Source organism: Hydra viridissima, unplaced genomic scaffold (genome assembly GCF_058129835.1).
Source record: "Hydra viridissima isolate aposymbiotic clone 2 unplaced genomic scaffold, HvirCarnegie_v1 scaffold_13, whole genome shotgun sequence".
NCBI lineage: Eukaryota > Metazoa > Cnidaria > Hydrozoa > Anthoathecata > Hydridae > Hydra > Hydra viridissima.
In genome coordinates, this window is record NW_028324312.1 from 6,701,743 (window position 1) to 6,720,216 (window position 18,474).

General features: G+C 30.1%; 2 protein-coding genes across 5 annotated transcripts; one reads left to right on the forward strand and one right to left on the reverse strand.

Moving 5' to 3' along the window:
* The first annotated feature begins 426 nt into the window (after positions 1 to 426).
* On the forward strand, positions 427 to 4,131 carry LOC149880205 (uncharacterized). 2 transcript variants are annotated; one of them, XM_090071049.1, is made up of 3 exons: positions 1,197 to 1,340; positions 1,616 to 1,684; positions 2,413 to 4,131. In XM_090071049.1, the coding sequence occupies exon 3, from the start codon at positions 3,287 to 3,289 to the stop codon at positions 3,914 to 3,916; it is 630 nt and encodes a 209-aa protein (XP_089927175.1). In that variant the 5' UTR covers positions 1,197 to 1,340; positions 1,616 to 1,684; positions 2,413 to 3,286; the 3' UTR covers positions 3,917 to 4,131. The 2 variants fall into 2 exon arrangements, with proteins under 2 accessions (XP_089927174.1, XP_089927175.1); XM_090071048.1 differs by having other exon boundaries at positions 427 to 1,340; positions 1,616 to 4,131.
* Positions 4,132 to 10,059: 5,928 nt separating this feature from the next.
* On the reverse strand, positions 10,060 to 17,738 carry LOC145195304 (uncharacterized). 3 transcript variants are annotated; one of them, XM_090070424.1, is made up of 4 exons: positions 17,623 to 17,738; positions 17,453 to 17,509; positions 14,551 to 14,709; positions 10,060 to 12,914 (listed from the first exon to the last, which is right to left on the reverse strand). In XM_090070424.1, exons 3-4 carry the CDS (start codon positions 14,684 to 14,686, stop codon positions 10,297 to 10,299), a joined length of 2,754 nt encoding a protein of 917 aa, XP_089926550.1. In that variant the 5' UTR covers positions 14,687 to 14,709; positions 17,453 to 17,509; positions 17,623 to 17,738; the 3' UTR covers positions 10,060 to 10,296. The 3 variants fall into 3 exon arrangements, with proteins under 3 accessions (XP_089926550.1, XP_089926551.1, XP_079929244.2); XM_090070425.1 differs by lacking the exons at positions 17,453 to 17,509; positions 17,623 to 17,738 and adding an exon at positions 16,609 to 16,748; XM_080073118.2 differs by lacking the exons at positions 17,453 to 17,509; positions 17,623 to 17,738 and adding an exon at positions 15,826 to 16,180.
* Between the last annotated feature and the right edge of the window lie 736 nt (positions 17,739 to 18,474).

Genomic DNA, 18,474 nt, shown 5'->3' on the forward strand with positions numbered 1-18,474 from the left:
TTGAATTAACCACGTTTTTGCATAGCATCATTCATCTCTTCATCACTCATCACCGAGAAAAGTCGATGGTTTCGCAAATCGGTTGGATTTTAATGGATTTTTATCAAAATCACGATTTTAAAGTTCGATTTCGATCTCATTGGTAATTTGGACGTTAATTACACCCCCCTCCTTCCCTAAATTTTTTTTACCTTTAGTCGATTTTGGGTATTCCTGTAATTTTTAACTAAACATGCGTTTTAGTAACAAATCTTTGTTAAGAAATATTATCTAACCAGATATTTGATGATCCAACTAGTCAAAAAATACTTGCCCGTTAAGTTTATACATGGTAATCAACTTTAGTTTTAAAGTAACCTCAATTTGAATTCTTCTATACAATAATCGGGGCTTAACAAGTTATCAAATCTAATCGAATGATATTTTGTGATTTGCAGGCCTTTAATACGACCCCATCAAAATTTTTGAAAGCTGGTATCACCTCGTTTTCAAAAAAATGGCTAATAAAAGTCTTTGCTTATCTATTCGTCTGATTTTTGAATTAAATGTATATTAGCATCGGGTTTTGTTTTTTTTCTGATAATAACGAACAAAAGTAAAAACTTCTTTTAAGATAAATCGAATTTTTTGAAGTCTATTAAGTTTATTTAATATTTAAATTCTTTCATAAATTGTTTATTTTTGAAAAATAAGATCAATTTATTTACTTTACAAAATTTATTTACTTAAATCGCACTATTGAGCAATAATATGGCTGAAGCAAAGTAGTAGAAAGTATTTGAGGCATCCGAAATCTTTTTATAGGGACTTATAATTGTATGTGTAAATATATAAATTACTTTAAATTCGATTTATTTCAAATGAATGTTATAGAAGTTTGCACTTTTTTTGTTATTTGTTATTAAGGAAAAAACCAAACGCTGGTGCTCACTATAACATTTATATTATTAGTACAAATAGTTATCGAAATGAAAATAATTTTTCAGAAAAAAATTCATTGATGAACAATGAAACACATGATTAATATATAACTTTACAAAATTTTAGTATAAAAATATTAAAACGAGAAAATAGTTCGCTACTTTAATCTTTATAAAACTACAAATTTGTCAATTTTTCAGGAGAAGGAAAAAAACCGATAAACTTTAATGGTGCTGCGAGTTACAGCGACTTCATAAAACTAGTTTTTTCCCTACTGGATCTTGCTAGATAAATTCCCTGAAAAGCGAAGTAGATGTATATCAACGTGCACGAATGCGAGATGGATGTATTTCAACGGACACGAATAAATCACAATCTAAACTTAGCTAAAAATTAAATTGCGTGCTATTGTAATTAAGGTATATAAACCGCGACCTTTCCAATTTTGTTATGTTGTTAAAATTTATTTGAATTGAAAATATTTTTATTTCGTCCCGAATACAAGAAACGAAATTGAAATTGAAAGTCATAGTTCAACCGTGAAATCTGGATTGATGATTCGTTCGATGCCTGTTAAGAAACCGAATTTCAAATTTAAAGCTTGACTTAAAACTTTAGTTTCAATTCTTGCATTTGGGCCTTTATCAGCCGATTTTGATTAGTTAGAGATGTAATGATGTATACTTTGATTTAGATCTCCTGCGTAATATTTGAGAAAAGATTAAAGCATTTTGTAACACTTATCAGAGGTTTGGAAATAAGTGTGAGTAATTCAGTTCATATAATATTTAACAATTTTATTCAATTCCATTCTTTCTATAATTCGGCACTTAACATGTTCAGCAAACAACTCTATGAGTCTCAAAATAAAAGAGTTTAACTCCTTTCTTTTTCCACATGTTTGGAAACATGTGCAAAAAGGGACTCTCACATTAAGTATGGGTAGAATTTATAACCGACAATCTTATCGTTATCTTTTGGAAAAAAAAACTTTCGATTGATTTCTTATTTAACTATGCGCTAATAATACAAGTGCTAGAGTAAAATCGGGTCAAACCGATCATACTATTTTTCGATCACTGATCGAAAAATTCAAATAAAACCGGAACTGATAGGAATATTTAAAAAATAAAAACACCAGAAGAAAGAGAATCATCTCCTCTATTCAAATGTGTCAAAATAAAATCCATGTCATTTTTCAGTCATTTTATTTTTATAAAAGTTTAAAAGAGAGTCGTAAAAATTTGCTTTTTTCTTTTATTTGCTATCGTAATAATTCGGGTACCATAATTCGTTTAAAAATAATTTTACCTCTATCTTGTAGAAAATTTAATTTTAATACCGATTACATATTTTTTTTTTCGTTTTATAATTAAAAATTAGACAAAAAAGTAAGAAAAATTAATATTAAATTTTTTCTGGTAAAACCGATCATTCACATATTTACTTTAAATTCCTTTATTAAATTTATTATGTGAATTTTTAAATTAGGTACTTCGGTGAATTAAGTTATTGGATTTTCTCATGTGTTAGTTCCGGATTCTTCCTATATAAAGTTATTTTACAAAAATGACTCGATGATATTTATTAATTAATCACTTTCAAGATGACAACAAGTAAAAAGTCATGCAATGAAGAAGATGTAGAAGCTGCGTTAAATGATATAAATGAAAAAAATATTCAATCAAAAAAGCTCCATTCAAATATGGCATTCCATTCTCAACTCTAATAGGTCGCAAGAACAACAACAATGCTAGCTTCAAGGGATCAGGATCAACAACCGTACTCTCACAGCAAGCAGAGTCAATTATGGTGCATGCGTTAAAGTTCCTATGTGATTGGTGTTATGGTTTAACACGAAATGATGTCATGGACTTCGTATGCGGTTACGTTCTTCGTACAAATCAATCAGGCCTATTTAAAAACGGCAGACCTGGCAAAGACTAGTTTTACGCGTTTATAAACCGATGGTCTAAAGAAATTTCCACAAGAAAAACTCACACTTTAGCATCTGCCAGAGCCGCTTCTTGTACGCAAAAAAATAATTGATAATTATTTTCAAGTTTTCACTAAACAATATCAGTTGTCTGGGATAACTTCTGGTTATCACATTTGGAATTGCGATGAAACGGGTTTTTGTGGTGATCAAGGCAAAGCAACTGTAGTACGTCGAAAAGGTCCAAAGCGTGTTTTGAAACTCACTGGTAACAATGAAAAAATCCATTATACAGTGAACAATTGCTGTAATGCTAATGGATACTTTACACCACCATTCGTGGTATACAAAGCAAAACGAAACTTTAGAGCTGAGTGGGCTTTAGGTGGTCTGACAGGCACCAAATATTCAATTTCTAAATCTGGTTAGATGGAGCATGACACATTTACTGAATGGTTGAAGGAAGTGTATATACAAGAATGTCAAGCTATTAGTGGTACTCATATTTTACATTTTGATGGACATACGTCTCACGTCAGTTTAGCAGCTGTATTGCTATGTCGGGAAAACAATAAAATTTTGATTTGTCTACCAGCCAACTCATCTCACATTCTTCAGCCACTGGACAGAGGTGTCTATTACCATGTTAAGCAAGTGTGGAAGGCAGTTCTTACCAAATATTACAAAGACACAAAATGCAAAAACTTAGATAAAGAAAATTTTCCTACGTTGCTCAAACAGGTGTATGAAAGCGGTAAGTGTTTTACACGTTTGCACGCTGTTGCTGGTTTTGAATATACTGGATTATTTCCACTTAACAAAAACAAAATCAATCAACAGGCATTAGCTATCTCCGAAACGTTTAATCAACCGACATCTTCAACGCCATTGCGAACAATAAAATTTTTAGCATTATCTTCTGAACCAGCAACAGCAGCTTCGAGGTTCGACAAGTACAGAGCACTACATGAGAGAATGAAAATCAAAATGGAAAATGAGCTAAAGAGTTTTTTTTCAAGAAAAAAATCAGTCTCATGTAAAAAAATCGAGGCAACCTAATATTCCAAAAAATGTCTGGCCAATGTATTACAGAACACAATGTTGCAGAACATCTCAAAAAAAGAGCAGAAGTTAAGCAACTCAAATGAGCTGAAAAATAAGCTAAAAAGCGTAAAACTATCTGCAAACTCATAATGCCATTGCCAAACCCTGCAGAAAAAGAAGTAACTCAAAATATAGAACCGATTACAACACCATTAGCCGAAAGAAGAAAAGTTATTAAATGCAGAAAGTGTAAAAAAAAATTACATTCGGACATGATGTCATAGAGAATCCAAATTGCAATACTTGGCTCAGCAACAAAACATGTTTTCCAAAAAATTTTGTTATGGGTTCAGATTTTTTTTTTGTAAAAAATGTAAACCTTAAATCTTTTATTATTTCTGTATGCTATATAAAAAATTTTATATTGATGGTTTTAACAGACTTTCTGCCAAAAGCGATCTTTTTTTTTCTTCGAGTTTTCATATTTTCCAATACAATTTAAAAAAAAAAAAAATTAATAAATGATAGGCCGGGTGAATAAAAATGAGCAATTGCTTTTACTCAGTAATTGGTCAGCTTTACGTGAATTAAAACTTCAGCAGTTTTCCTCATAATTTTATTCAAGTAAAGGTAAGCAATTTACTCAGTAACTGCTCAATTTTACGTGAATAAAAACTTAAGGAAAGTTGTTGAAGTTTCTATTCACGTAAAGCTGACCAATTACTGAGTAAAAGCAATTGCTCATTTTTATTCACCCGGCATAATGTGCTTGTTGGTATTTTTTATCTTATTTAAAAAAAATAGTTTAAATATTTTAAAAAATAATAAAGTTACTTGATTTTTATTGTTCGGTGATCGGTTTGACCCGCTTTTAGTCTATACTTTAATAAACTAAAAAAAGATTAGCTAATAGACAATTTTGATGAATTTTTTTATGGAAATGTTGATAAAACCGCCTTTCTAAAAATGTATGGTTTGATGGAGATCATATTTTTTGTCTGGGTGGGACCCCATATTTTTTCCACTTCTAGTCATTAATAATAAACTTGATGCTTAGTTGATAAGCTCATGCTCTCAGTCATTCTATTGGATAGAAAGAAGATTGTAAAAAAAAAGAATTTTTCTTTAAAGAAAGCTGGTCACACTTGCCCTTATCTTAAAGGGTTGTCCTTATCTTTAAGGATTGCCCTTATATTTAAGGATTGCCCTTATCTTTAAGAGCTTCAGCTTCTCGCTACTTAAAAAGGTACTCAAATGTTGCAATGAAAAACTAAAATCCACCTGCTGTGTAAATTTTTTTGCATTTTGCTATAACGACTGGTAGGCGTCTCAGAATGAACGTTGTCATGCGCTCGTTTCACAACCTGAAGTAGCTCAACCTTGTGACTCTCAACCAACAGAAAATTTCTTTTATCTGAGTAATTCAGTAATTTCTTTTCTCTTGTCGTTTGTTCTAAAAAGACTTTACAACCTCGAGTTTTACCAAAATTTTATAATCTCGAGTTTTATCAAAATCTACGTCATACGATATGTAAACAAATTTTTCTCCATCTAATTTCCAAAACAGTTATGCTTTATAAAACAGAATATTATCATGGCTGAAAAAACTTTACTAAGGGTCAATTTCCACTCATCCGTTTAGCTACGAGAAAGAGATGGGAAAATTAATAACGTGAGTATGCCCAGTTTGTAATTTAATTTTGAAAAAAATCGCATGCTAACTTGATTAACTTTTCCATCCCTTTCCCTTTTCCGTAGCAGAAACAGAAGATTGGAAATTGACTCTAAAATATAGAGACCAACCAAATCCAAAACTAAAATCGTGCAGTAGTAAGGATAATTGTCATTCAAATAAAAAAAACAACTCAGCACTCTCTGAATTGCAGTCCGTAAAAAAACTTAAACTTTTCTTTCTTATACTTCAATGTTCTTTATTTTACCGAACAATATTATTGATAAAATATATTCAATTTGTTCCACTCTACAGCACAGCATAAACTTTAATCGTGCTCGTGTAGGCAACGTCAATTTTTTAAGGCATGCTTTTCTGCATGTAGCGGTATATTAGTAATGTCGTTTTATCAGCGTTGCTAATATTCCGAATTAAAACTCAAGTCAGATTTGATTTGAATCAAAAATAACCACTAAACTTTTAAATAAAAATCAAATTTTGATAAACGAATAGAGAAATAAAATCTGTTGTTAAATTTTTTTTTTCCAACTTTGAAAAATGTAACCATTTTGAAAAAACGTTTTTTAAAGATCTTTATCAATAATTACCCCCTCAGTAATTCTCGACCCTCTAATAATTACTCCACCTTGATATTAACTACTCCTCAGTGATTTTCAATAGAGAATTTCTTTTCCATGGATTTAAACTTTTCGACTTCCAAAGGAGCTCTCTCTTGTATATCACAGCAATAGAAATTTAAATATAATGAAGAATAAAAATACATTTGCAGTTTAAAGCTTCACTTTATTCAGCTTTCTTTGCTGAGATGCAGTCAGAAAAGCAAGGCTTTTCTTCTTCATGCCCCAATATTTCTCATTTTACCAATCAACATTGTTGATAAAGTATATTCAAACTGCTGTACTCTCGAACATAACAAGTTTAAATTAGTCACATTCATGTAAATTACATCATTTTTTCAAGGTTTGGTTTCTGCATGTCACAGTATGTTAGTAGGAACCAACCAAATTCCCTGCAAAACAAAAAGCAAAAAACCACAAAGAGCACACAAAAAAACAGCAACAAAATGCCACCATCTTACTAAGACTTCTTAATTCACGGAAAAGAAATTCTCTATTGAAAATCACTGAGGAGTAGTTAATATCAAGGTGGAGTAATTATTAGTAGGTCGAAAATTACTGAGGGGGCAATTATTGATAAAGATTTTTAAAAAACGTTTTTTCAAAATGGTTACATTTTTCAAAGTTGGAAAAAAGATATTCAACAACAGATTTTATTTCTCTATTCGTTTATCAAAATTTGATTTTTATTTAAAAGTTTAGTGGTTATTTTTGATTCAAATCAAATCTGACTTGAGTTTTAATTCGGAATATTAGCAACGCTGATAAAACGACATTACTAATATACCGCTACATGCAGAAAAGCATGCCTTAAAAAATTGACGTTGCCTACACGAGCACGATTAAAGTTTATGCTGTGCTGTAGAGTGGAACAAATTGAATATATTTTATCAATAATATTGTTCGGTAAAATAAAGAACATTGAAGTATAAGAAAGAAAAGTTTAAGTTTTTTTACGGACTGCAATTCAGAGAGTGCTGAGTTGTTTTTTTTATTTGAATGACAATTATCCTTACTACTGCACGATTTTAAGATTATAAAATGTTTTTGCTAAGCACGCTTCAGCCTCATTTTAATCACACCATCTAAAAGTGCTGGATTAAACTCCATGCAAGCATTTTTACATCTCGATGCTTTCAAACATGTGTCTCGATGCATGATGTCTCGATGCTTTCCTTAACAAATTTTTTTTCTTATTACGTTATATAATTTGTTTAAATTTCATTAACTAGTAAATGTCAACAAGTTTATTACCCAAAATAATTAATTTTTTCATAACAATAGAATTTTTTTCATCAAAAGCAACTTTTTATCTAATTATCTTCCGTATCTCTCTTCCTTGACTCACCTCTTAATTGAATTTAAATGCTTGAGATGCTTGGAAATAAAATGCTTAATTTACCTATGGACTGACCTTTAGCTAATCACCTTGCTGCATATGATATTGCTCTGATAGCTTAAAAAATCTTTTTTTTTTTTTTTTTTTTTTTTACTTTTTTGTAAATCGATAAAAGATTTCTTTTTTCGAAAGGGATTTTTTTAAAAAAACAAAAATCTTAACATAAAATGAACAAAAAAAAAAAAAAAAGTACGACGCTTAAAAAGCTTAACTTCAAGTAAATTTCAAGTTTCACTCTGCTTTGTTTGCGAAACCTTTTTTTAATATATTTTGAAGTTTATCTTTTCTAAGAGGTCCTATTCGTTGACATAATGATAGGTGAACTGTGTTATTTTAGTGTCATTCTTTTACTAGAAGCATTTTTAGCAATTCTAATTTCAAAAACTTTTTTACCTAATGGTATTTGTTGGCATTTGATACTTAAATATTTTTTATGCTATCACAACATTTAGGAAAAATGATTCTGCCGTGTTTTTTTTTAAAAAAAAAACCACGTGTTCTTTTGAATCCATTTTTGACGAAGAGTGTTTGAAATTGTTCCATTTGAAGAATCCAGTTTAACATCCTCAGAATAAATTTCTCAAATATTTTGGGCAGCTTCTTTGGTCTCTGTTAAAAGGAAAATAGTATAATATAGAAGCATGGCAAACTCATTTGTTTACCATATTTCTAGTTGCTACATCATGTAGAAAAGGAAGAAATTCTGTATCATAAACAAAGATTTTTAGCTTCACTTTCATCATTCTTGTTTGTTGAATTCAATACGGAAGTAAATGTCAATTTTTGCAATTAGACCAGATCATGCGTTTCTTTAGAAAGGTTTTTTTTTTAAATAATTTTTCTTTGAACTTTTCTATAAAACTTAAGTAATTTTAATTTCATGTTATTTCCAAATTTTTTTTCACCAATGTATTTGAAATTCACCAATGAATTTGAAAGCGTCTTTAATGACAGATAATTCCACTGAGCGGCTGTTTATATGGGCAAAGGCTAGCCCGTTTGCCGAGATCTCGGCAAAAAATAGTGAGATCTCACTTGCCGGGCTAGCTCTCTTAATCATGCAAACGCAAAAGAAAATTAAGTTGAAATAAGGACGACGTCAAGATCTCGGTAAGCGGGCTAGCTCTGCAAACGAGCTAGCCCGCTTTTCATATAAACAGCCTTTAAAAAAGAAGTTTTTATTTTGAGGTAAAGTAATACTACGATGTTTAACAGATGGTTGCGGTGCTTAGCTGATGGCTCACATTTTGACCAAATTTAACAGAAGAGCCCAAAAATTATTTCAAAATTTAAAATGTTAAAAAATACAATTTTATTTTTAGTTCTGGTTTTTCTTGATGAAGTTCGTAGACTCAATGATACATTATTATTATTAATAAAATATTCCTACAAATGTATTAAACCCAGCAAACATCGAGTCTAAAAAAGACGTCTTTTAGATGTATAAAAAACGTCTAATACGTCTAAAAGACATATTTAAGACGTCTTTTTTAGACTAAATGTTTGCTGGGAAGTATGAAGTTATTTTATTTTTTAAGGTTGAGAATTGGGGCGCAATTTATTGTTAATAGTTTGTAGTTTAATTTTTATTGTTGCTGTTGCTGTTGTTGTTACTATTCTCATCATCATTTTTATAGAAGCTTGTGTACAATCTTTTAATGGCATATAGATTTAGATCTGAAGCAAAACAATGTATGACCAAAACTAAAGATTGTACTTTTTCTTTGTTTTGCCTAATTATTAAGCCTATAATTAGTTGTGTTGCTAAGAAAAAAAAAATTTCTATTTAGCATCCTGGATCTTTTTGATTGTTCATTTTAAGGAATCATTTTCGTAAATTTTCAGTTTATTTTCGATGTTATAAAACATATTGCGATGGTATTTACGCGAAACATTTCGTACTCCACAAGAAAAATCAAAACTGACACTAAGCTTTAAACAATTTTTTAATTGCCTAAAAAGCAGAGATGTGATGTAAGAATTTGTAATTTTCTTTTGTAGCGTGTTTTTTAAGTTGTGTAGATATATTCGCAGAACGATTATTTTAACGTTTTCGCGAATTTCGTATCGTTACGACGTTGTAAATTTTATAACATCAACCACAACTACCCCTTTTTCTACTTCATGGCAATTTACATGTTAAATGTAGTTATATATAATTGTAATTGCTTTAATTACTTTTTTGGCATAATTAAAGGGACATTTTTTTCGGTTCGAAAAGTAAAAAGTAAAAACTGAGAGCGTACCACAAAATATCAGGCACCTCATTTTTGCACTTTATCTGAATTTAACTGATCTTTGCTCAATTAAACAAAAAATAAACCTGAAGTATTTTGTTTGCTTAATTTTTTTTTTTTTTTTTTTCTTTTTTTTCTTTTTCTTTTTTTTTTTTTTTTTTTTTTTTTTTTTGTTAAATTTGTAAAATCTTAATTTCAATTATCAAAACGAATAAGTAGTTTATATATATTCCGTATATAAATAAATTACATTCTAAATAATATGCTCAATATTGTATGCCGTTATATACATACGTCACGTTGGTTTTTCATAAAAATTTAATGACTGCTATCAGCTCTGCTGATAACCAACAAGAAGCGTGAAAACACTTTCAAAAAAATGTACATTTCAGTTTTATTTCAGTACATTCGAGCTAAAATTGCTTTCTTATCATAATCATACGCATTATTTATACTGAGGTAACAGTATCGTAGGTCTGTATAGAGTAAGGTTTATATTGTATCACCATGGAGCCATCGCTACTATTTCTGAGAAGTTCTTCCTCTCGTTTAGCTATAATGGCTGTAATGGGAATGAGTTGGCCGTTTCCGTTAGAGTAAGTTTTTTCAAACAACTCCCAATCTCCTTTATAATCTCTCTCGTACAAATCGACAATTTTTTTCCAACGCGAAATTTTGCTTTGTTGCACCGACTTTTGCTGAGCGCTCCAGTTTTTAACAGGTGGTATTTTATTCAAACCGTAATACCATAGCTGAAGGACGTCGCGTGCGTTTACTTTCTTGCCGTTTATTTTACGGGGCAGCAGATAAAGTACGTCTGCATTCGCAGATACTGTCTTGTGATGCGAAAAATCGAATGTCATGGAGTTTGCAGTTTGTTTACAAAGGTCGTTTTCATGAGGTCGTTCTTTTAACGGCTTGCTAAACTTTGCTAGTGATTCGTCAATCGTGAGTAAAGTGTTATTTTCGGTGCACATTATTTTAAATGTAGTGTAATCTGACTTGAACACGTTTTGGAATATGTAGAAAATGTCCTCAATTTTTTGCGCCATTTTACTACATGCTTTCTTATTGCACGGCCAATCTTTAATGGGTTGAATGCTGTTTGAACCATTCTTCCATAATTCTAGTGCTTCTAGGACATTGATATTTTCTGGAATAATATCTTCTGAGCTAATTTCCAGACTTCGATCCATATTTTCACTATCAGAATTGCTAGGAGACGATTGTGTGTCAAAGGTTATAGAAAATTCAGCTTTTTTTTTATCGTAATCCCCAAACAAATGATTGTCAACAATTTCTACTTCGTCCGCACTTTCGGCTTCTTGTTTAATTATAACTGAAGGGCTGACAACATGAACAATTGGATTCTCGTTGATTGGGCTTTTGCTCTGCCTCTTATCAATTGTGGTTTCATTTGCTGCTTGAATTGTTGCTGCGTCACTATCGCTTTGTTTTCTGAAAGTTGCTCTTTCAGTAAAGTTATTTTGACTTGAATCGTACCTAAATTGTCGCTCAAGCATGTCACATCTTGATGATATTGATGAACTAGAAGAATGTCGCCTAACAGTATCTTTATTTTCTGTAGCGAGATATCCTGTCTGTGTTTGTTTGCCAGGTGTAAAAGGTTTTATTTCTTGAATTTTAGAATCAAAACCCGATTCACTTAAATCATTTTTTTGCCTTGAATACTTTTCAATGTTGATTGATGTGGATGGAGACGATTGAGAGTCAAAGATTGTGTCATCATAAGGCACTTCTTTAGACATTTGGTTTTGCTCACTGTTTTCATCGTGCTTTCTTTTTCGAAAACTCTCTCCTTCGTGTCTTGTCAAGTTTAAACTGTGGTTACTATGATTATCATCGTTTGTTGTAACAGTCATTAGTTTGCTTGTTATATTTAACTCGTCACCGTAGATTGTTTCAAACTTAGTGGTAATCGCAGCCACCGGTAACAAGCAACCATGGCTGTCAGTGTATATCTCCTCAAATTTTTTCATATCTCTATGACATTGGTATTTGAAAATGTCAACAATTTTTTTCCAACGAGATATTTTACTCTGTTGCTTAAATTTTTGTGTTTTACTCCATGATTTGATTGGAGGAATGTCCCCAATACCGTTCTCCCACAGTTCAATCACGTCTTTTGCAGAGACTTTTCTACCGTTTATTTTCCGCGGCAAAACGTGAATTTTATCTGACTTTTCAGAAATTTGTTCTTGTGTAGGAAATGATGGGAAAAACATAGATGCAGAACTTTTCGTATTTAAAAAACTTTCAAATGGTCCATCAATATTTGGGCACATGGATGCAACTTGCGAAACACTCATCATGTGTCCAAAAGAATTTGTGTAGCGAGAGATGAATAATCCGATATTCCCATTACACAATGTCTCAAATAAATGAAAAACTCGGAACCAATCCTTTAGCTTATCACGGTAAGCTTTTCGTAATTCGTTAGCCCATTTTAAAACCGGGGGTATGTCATTCATTCCACTTTGCCACAACATTACAACTTCAGCTATACTCATACTATGTGCTGCAGAGAATAACGCTTGCAATTTTGACTCTTGTACTGGTAAACTATTTTGATGCACGTCGCTCTCACTTTCTTGCCCATGTGGAGAATCTGAAAATTCGCTGGAAGGAAGCTTTTCCCTGTATAAAGTTGAGTAAGGAGAAAGTTTTGGTGGAAATTCATTTGTTTCACCTTTTGAATCTACAACGTCTCTTCTTTCTCTGATTGCATCTTGTTCAACAATTTGCAAATTAAAACTATTATTTTTATGCTGACTATAAGGGCTGGGTTCGGATTCGCGATCATAAAAACTACTACGAGAATCACATCGGCTGAAACTAGGACGATAAATGCGCCCGTAATGAGGAGTTGGGACTTCAACAAATTCTTGTTGTCTTTCTGATTTGGAGAGATGGTCGTCGTTGCTGAAGTTCTCTCTCTGCCTTTGTTTTTCATAGGATCGAATTATTTGTCGCAAATAACATACCTCATCGACCAACCAATCCACCTTTCTTGACAATTCATCAAACGATGCTCTGTCTATACAACCTAAAAGAAAATTCTTTTCATTATTTTGAATACAATTTCAGTAAATTTGTGTTACTCCTTATTTCTTTGTACTGGATCCTTTAAGGAAAGATTTTAGCGCAGAAGCAAATCAATTAGTCTAAACCCATTATTTTTTTCCAACTACCTATTTAAATCACGCTTCTATAAATAAAGATCATTATCATCACGGTTACCAAATACCAATCGGCTAAGGGTTCACTCATTAAGAGATGGATATTTTGTAAGCAACTTACAAATAATAAAAGTTATAAAAACTATCGAAGAGAGATCAAAATGGCCATCAAATTAATCTTACATAAAATCCCTGCCTCTGATAAAACACAATTGTCTAGAGTAATGGTTCCCAAAGTAGTTTCTACAGACCTGCAGATGTACTTGGTACATCTTCGGGTTCAAGTTAAAAATGTTTTGAGGGCGTGGACAACGTTAGGAGATCCGACATGAGTTTAATACAAATTCAAGTCCATTTTTTTTTTTTTTTTTTTGATCCGTTTTCACTTTTCATGACAAGCAAAAAAAAAGTTAAGAAACCACTAGGGTTTCAATGATTGATGATTTCTCTGATTGATGATTTTAGTAATCAAACTGATTTCGTCAAAACATAATTTTAGTAATTAAACTAAAAAAAGCTACAAATTTCAACTTAAAAAACTAAATTGAACTAAAAAATTTCAACTCGATTTGTTTGTTTAAACTTCTAAATTTTAACTTTTTATTGAATAATTTCCCATTATCATAAACATTTAGAAAATTTATGTTAATTCTAAAATGTTTTTATTGTCGCATTGGTGCTAACATTTTTTTATAATTGGTCTGCTGAAAATCCCTTGTCTCAGCTTCATTCTACAACTAATCCGGCCCTGGGTACAACGTAAATATTTAAGCTGTTTCATGCAATCGATCCTTACTTCAACAATATTACAAAAGTTCAAAAAACTGATAACAAAAATGTCATAAGTTGATTAGAAAACCAAAATTAGAAAATATTTACCTATAGATGCATCTTTTTTTAAATTTAATAAACAATTATTGAGTTTCATTTAATATTTTAAACCCCACAGCTAAAAACCAGTAAAATTAAAACCCAATGAGTTCTCACGATCACGATGCTGCTTTAATGTAGCCATACTTGAGTTAGACAATTTCATCTTTTAAAAAATATTTGTTCTTTTTCTATATACTTTTAAAGAATTAAAAATGAATAGAAAAATGTATTTTATAGTTTTTCGGCCATTAAAGTGATTTTGTGACAATTTTAAAACAAAATTAAATTAAAAAAAAGAACAATGTTAAATTAAAGTAAGCACCAGGCTTCTCATATCATTTTCTACTTTATACCTATAGCTATTATACAAATATTGATGAATAAAATACACACACAAGTATATACATATATATATATATATATATATATATATATATATATATATATATATATATACGTATACACACACACACACACACACACACATACACACACACACACACACACACACATTGTTATAGAAAAGTAACCGAAGCTTACAATTTAAATAACTAGGCACATTCAATAATTGCATAGCTTCTGCATTCTTTGTAACAGTTAGTAACACTGATACTTAAAAAAACTACTCACTTGGTTGCACAATTCTACTTTCTCTATCATCTGGTACTTTTGAGTAAGGCGTCATTAAATGTCTTTGACTTTTGAATGGAAGCATAGTAGTTACGCGTGAAGTACTATGGTTCAGTGGAGAGGTCTTCTGTCTCATATTGCTCTTACATTACGTTACTTCTATAATTAAAATAAATAAAAAAAAGATTAATGCGCAATATAGAATAAAATCTCAAGCAAAGTAACAGATTTTCTTTTTTTTAAATCTAAGTTGAGTTGATAAATTATTTTGATATTTTAAGCAAAAATAAAAAATGCAAAAATTTATTCCTATGGTATCATTCTAGAATGTACTTATTATGTCATGCTGATTGTGTCATGCTTGTATATATTTACTGTGTCATGCTTGTATATATTTATTATGTTCTGTTTATGTTTTTACACTGAACGTTTTTTCTGCAAATTGATTTTAAGTTACAAAATTTGAATTTAACCAAACTGGGTTGGAGTAAATTTTGCAGCGAAAAATGGTTTTTTTGTATAGAACGTATCAGTATAAAACAACCTTTTTTTTTATATAATTAAAAAATTCTTCGCAACAGTTTCTCTGGTGACTTGTCAATGTCCATTTTAATGCAATTCTGTTTTGTAATGACGCACAAACGCAATATGCGCTTCAGAATTTTTAAACCAAACCCCGTTAATTCAATTAAAACAAGAATTGAAAAGAATTCTATGAAAGGATTAAAAGCAAAAGATACTTATAAAGAGCGAATTCTTATGTCATTATTAAAACGCTTTAATAAAATAAGCCCAACCCCCCTGCCTCTCAAAGAGTTGAAAGTAGAAATCTAAATTTTACGTTGCTTTTTACTTAGGCGCATCATTTCAACAATGTTAAATGCAATGAAAAATCGTTAAGCTTTTGTTAAATTTTGCAGAAAAACATCAAAAGCAATGTTAAAAAGTATTTTCCACTAAAATTTTATTTTTTAATTAATCAAAGGAATCAACAGTTAATCAATCTGTTATAATTTTTTAAAAATATGGAGATTTTCAAAAAAGATCCTGACGAATTTCAAAATCTATTGATGAAATGCATTTTGAAAACATTCCATCTTAATGCATTATCTTAAAGGACTCCTTGGTTGATTATTATCTTAAAGTACTCCTTGGTTGATGGGTCCTTCCAATAAAATGCATAAAAGTTAGAAAATACAGAAAAAGATGGATGAATGATATTGGAAAGATTTTTCTCAAACAAACAAAAGATTTATCTAAAGATCCTACACCTACCGTTACAGCCATATCAAATAATTCGCATCTTCAAAGAAAAAAAAAAAAAGCATATTGCAGGTCATATAAACTTGAGAAAAAAGATATGGTTAAATGCAATCGATTTATCGATTCAAGGCTGCTCAATCAATCATGACTTATTTATAGCACTAGTTTTTAATTAATATTCCGTTTCACTTTTAATTGGATGCATAAATGCAGCACTCGCTCATGAAAAGCTTAGACGATTATAAATAGCCACATTTAGAGTGGACAAATGATGAAGATTTTTATTCTGAAAAAATGTCAATTACCTTGATTAGTTTATGCAAAATTCAGAAAATCAAATCGGAACAGAAAATTGTTTTTCAAAACAGATTTTAAAAAAAAAAAATTATTTTTGAATTTTTTGCAGTTTTTTTTTTTTTTTTTTTTTTATAAACAAATTACAAAAGGGTTTTATTGATTTCTAATAGAACATCAAGAATCTTTTTTTCTAATCCGAGTTTTATTATTAACGTGTCAGATCTGTTGATAATGTTCATATCGAAAAGCATTTTTTTTTACTTTTTTAACACTCTATTAACTTTTGCGAATAAAAAACGATCGCCAAAAAATAATTTAGTTCATTTTGCAAAAATTGAAACAAAAAAGCTGATAAATCAATTAAAATACCCTTGTTGATTCAAAATATAAAACGAACATAAAACTATACACTTAACGCATCAGTATCCTACTTTCTACCGTTTCCATTTCTAAATAAAACCTAAAAATTGGAATGCAACTTAACAACAACACCCTGACCGTGTTCTTGTTTTTCTTTACTTCGTGTTATTGTAGTTTGGCTTTTTTTTTTTTTTTATGCTTTTGTTCTTGCAAGCGACTTCGACGATGCTTCAGCTAATCAGCTTTACCGTGTTTAAAATAACTCTCCTAAATAAATTGCACATTTCCCGGTATGCATTTTTTCATTTATTATGAGTCGTCATGTCTAATTTTGACGCGAATATTAAGACTGAATAATTACTTTAAAGACGTCATTAATTTGAAAAATAGAGTATGAGACCTATTTATGAAATCCGACGACTTTGAAATACGCAACTGAAGTCATTTTCAGTAATTGAAGCACTAATTTTGAGATTTATGTATATAAAACAGACTTAAGAAAAAATTACATTTCCTTCGGCTTACTCCGGCAAAGAAAAGTTAAATCTAAAAGCTTTCATACGCAATAAATGTATTTTTCCTAAATTTGTTACAATACGTATTGGGTGATCATCGCATTCGATTTGGAAAAAATATTCAAACACAACAAATGTATTTTTCCTAAAATTGTTACAGTATGTATTGGGTGATTATCGCAACCGATTGGGAAAAAATGTTATTTTTTAACTTTAGGTAAAATAAGAAATTTGTTTTAAATTATTACAGAAAACTAAGCGTTGGTCAACAATGTGATGATGATAGTGATGATGATCCTGATCATCATCATTATCATCATTATCATAAACAGCAACAATAAAAAAGTTGCAATGAAATAAAATAACAAAGAGAAGCCACTTAAATATAAACTTTTCCTAAATTAAAGATTTTTGTTAAAATTCCTTTTTTTAGAAACCAATCTACTGCCCATAATAAATATAAATACCTTTTATTGCAGAAAAATCACTTTCAATGCCACATCGCTGATGGAGATTCTTTTACTCTGCGTAGTAAATATAAATCAAAGTCTATTTTTTTGCTAAAAAATGGTATCATACAAGAGGTTACCTTCGTAAGAAAAATTGAACAAGAAATTTAAAGTGTTGTTAGTTTTACTTTCTCAATGCTTTTGAAATCTTTAGATAATTTTACTGCTTAATCGTTTTATGAATAAGCCAGCTTTGTTGTGAACTGCTGAGGTCACATATGCATAAGTTAAACAAAATTGCCTAATTATACATATTTAAAGATGGTTGCTTATTTAACATTGTAATCTAGTTACTATTTAATCTAATTCCTAGCATATACTTATACTAAAAACGTTGCGAAGCAATAACGTAACAATAATAAATTACAACCAATATTGCAGAATTTGTAAAAACAACCAAGAAGATGTTTTTTTTGAAATTTTTTCTGCTCAACAGGCATCAAATTTTTAGTTTTTGCATCAAATATTTTTATACATTTTAATGAACTCCCTGTTCTATAATTTTAACAACAAACGTTTATCATATACTTAAGTATATACGAGGGTATATATTCAAGTATATAATAAACGTTTGTTTCAGATTAAATTTTTTAAACACCAAACTTAATATGAATAACATATATTCAGCTACCTAAAAAAAGCAATCATATTTATCAAATTAAATGACGAATTGGAACAATATTTTCATTTCTTTTCAATTTTAACAACCACATAAAATCACCATGATGGAAACCTTGTAAAAGAAGATTTTTTTTAATCCTAAGTTGCATCATGGGATTCTTAAAATGTTTTGTCTTGAGTTCATTGATACTCAAAAAGAGAGATAAAAATTTTTCTCAAAAACATTGCTGCGACAAATTATTTCAAAATTGTTAAAACTTTTGACTCAAATTTAAAGAAAATTGATAAAAAGTCATGTGATTACGCAGTAAAAGAAAAAAAAGTTGTACTTTCTTTCCCAAAATTAAAATACCCAGCCA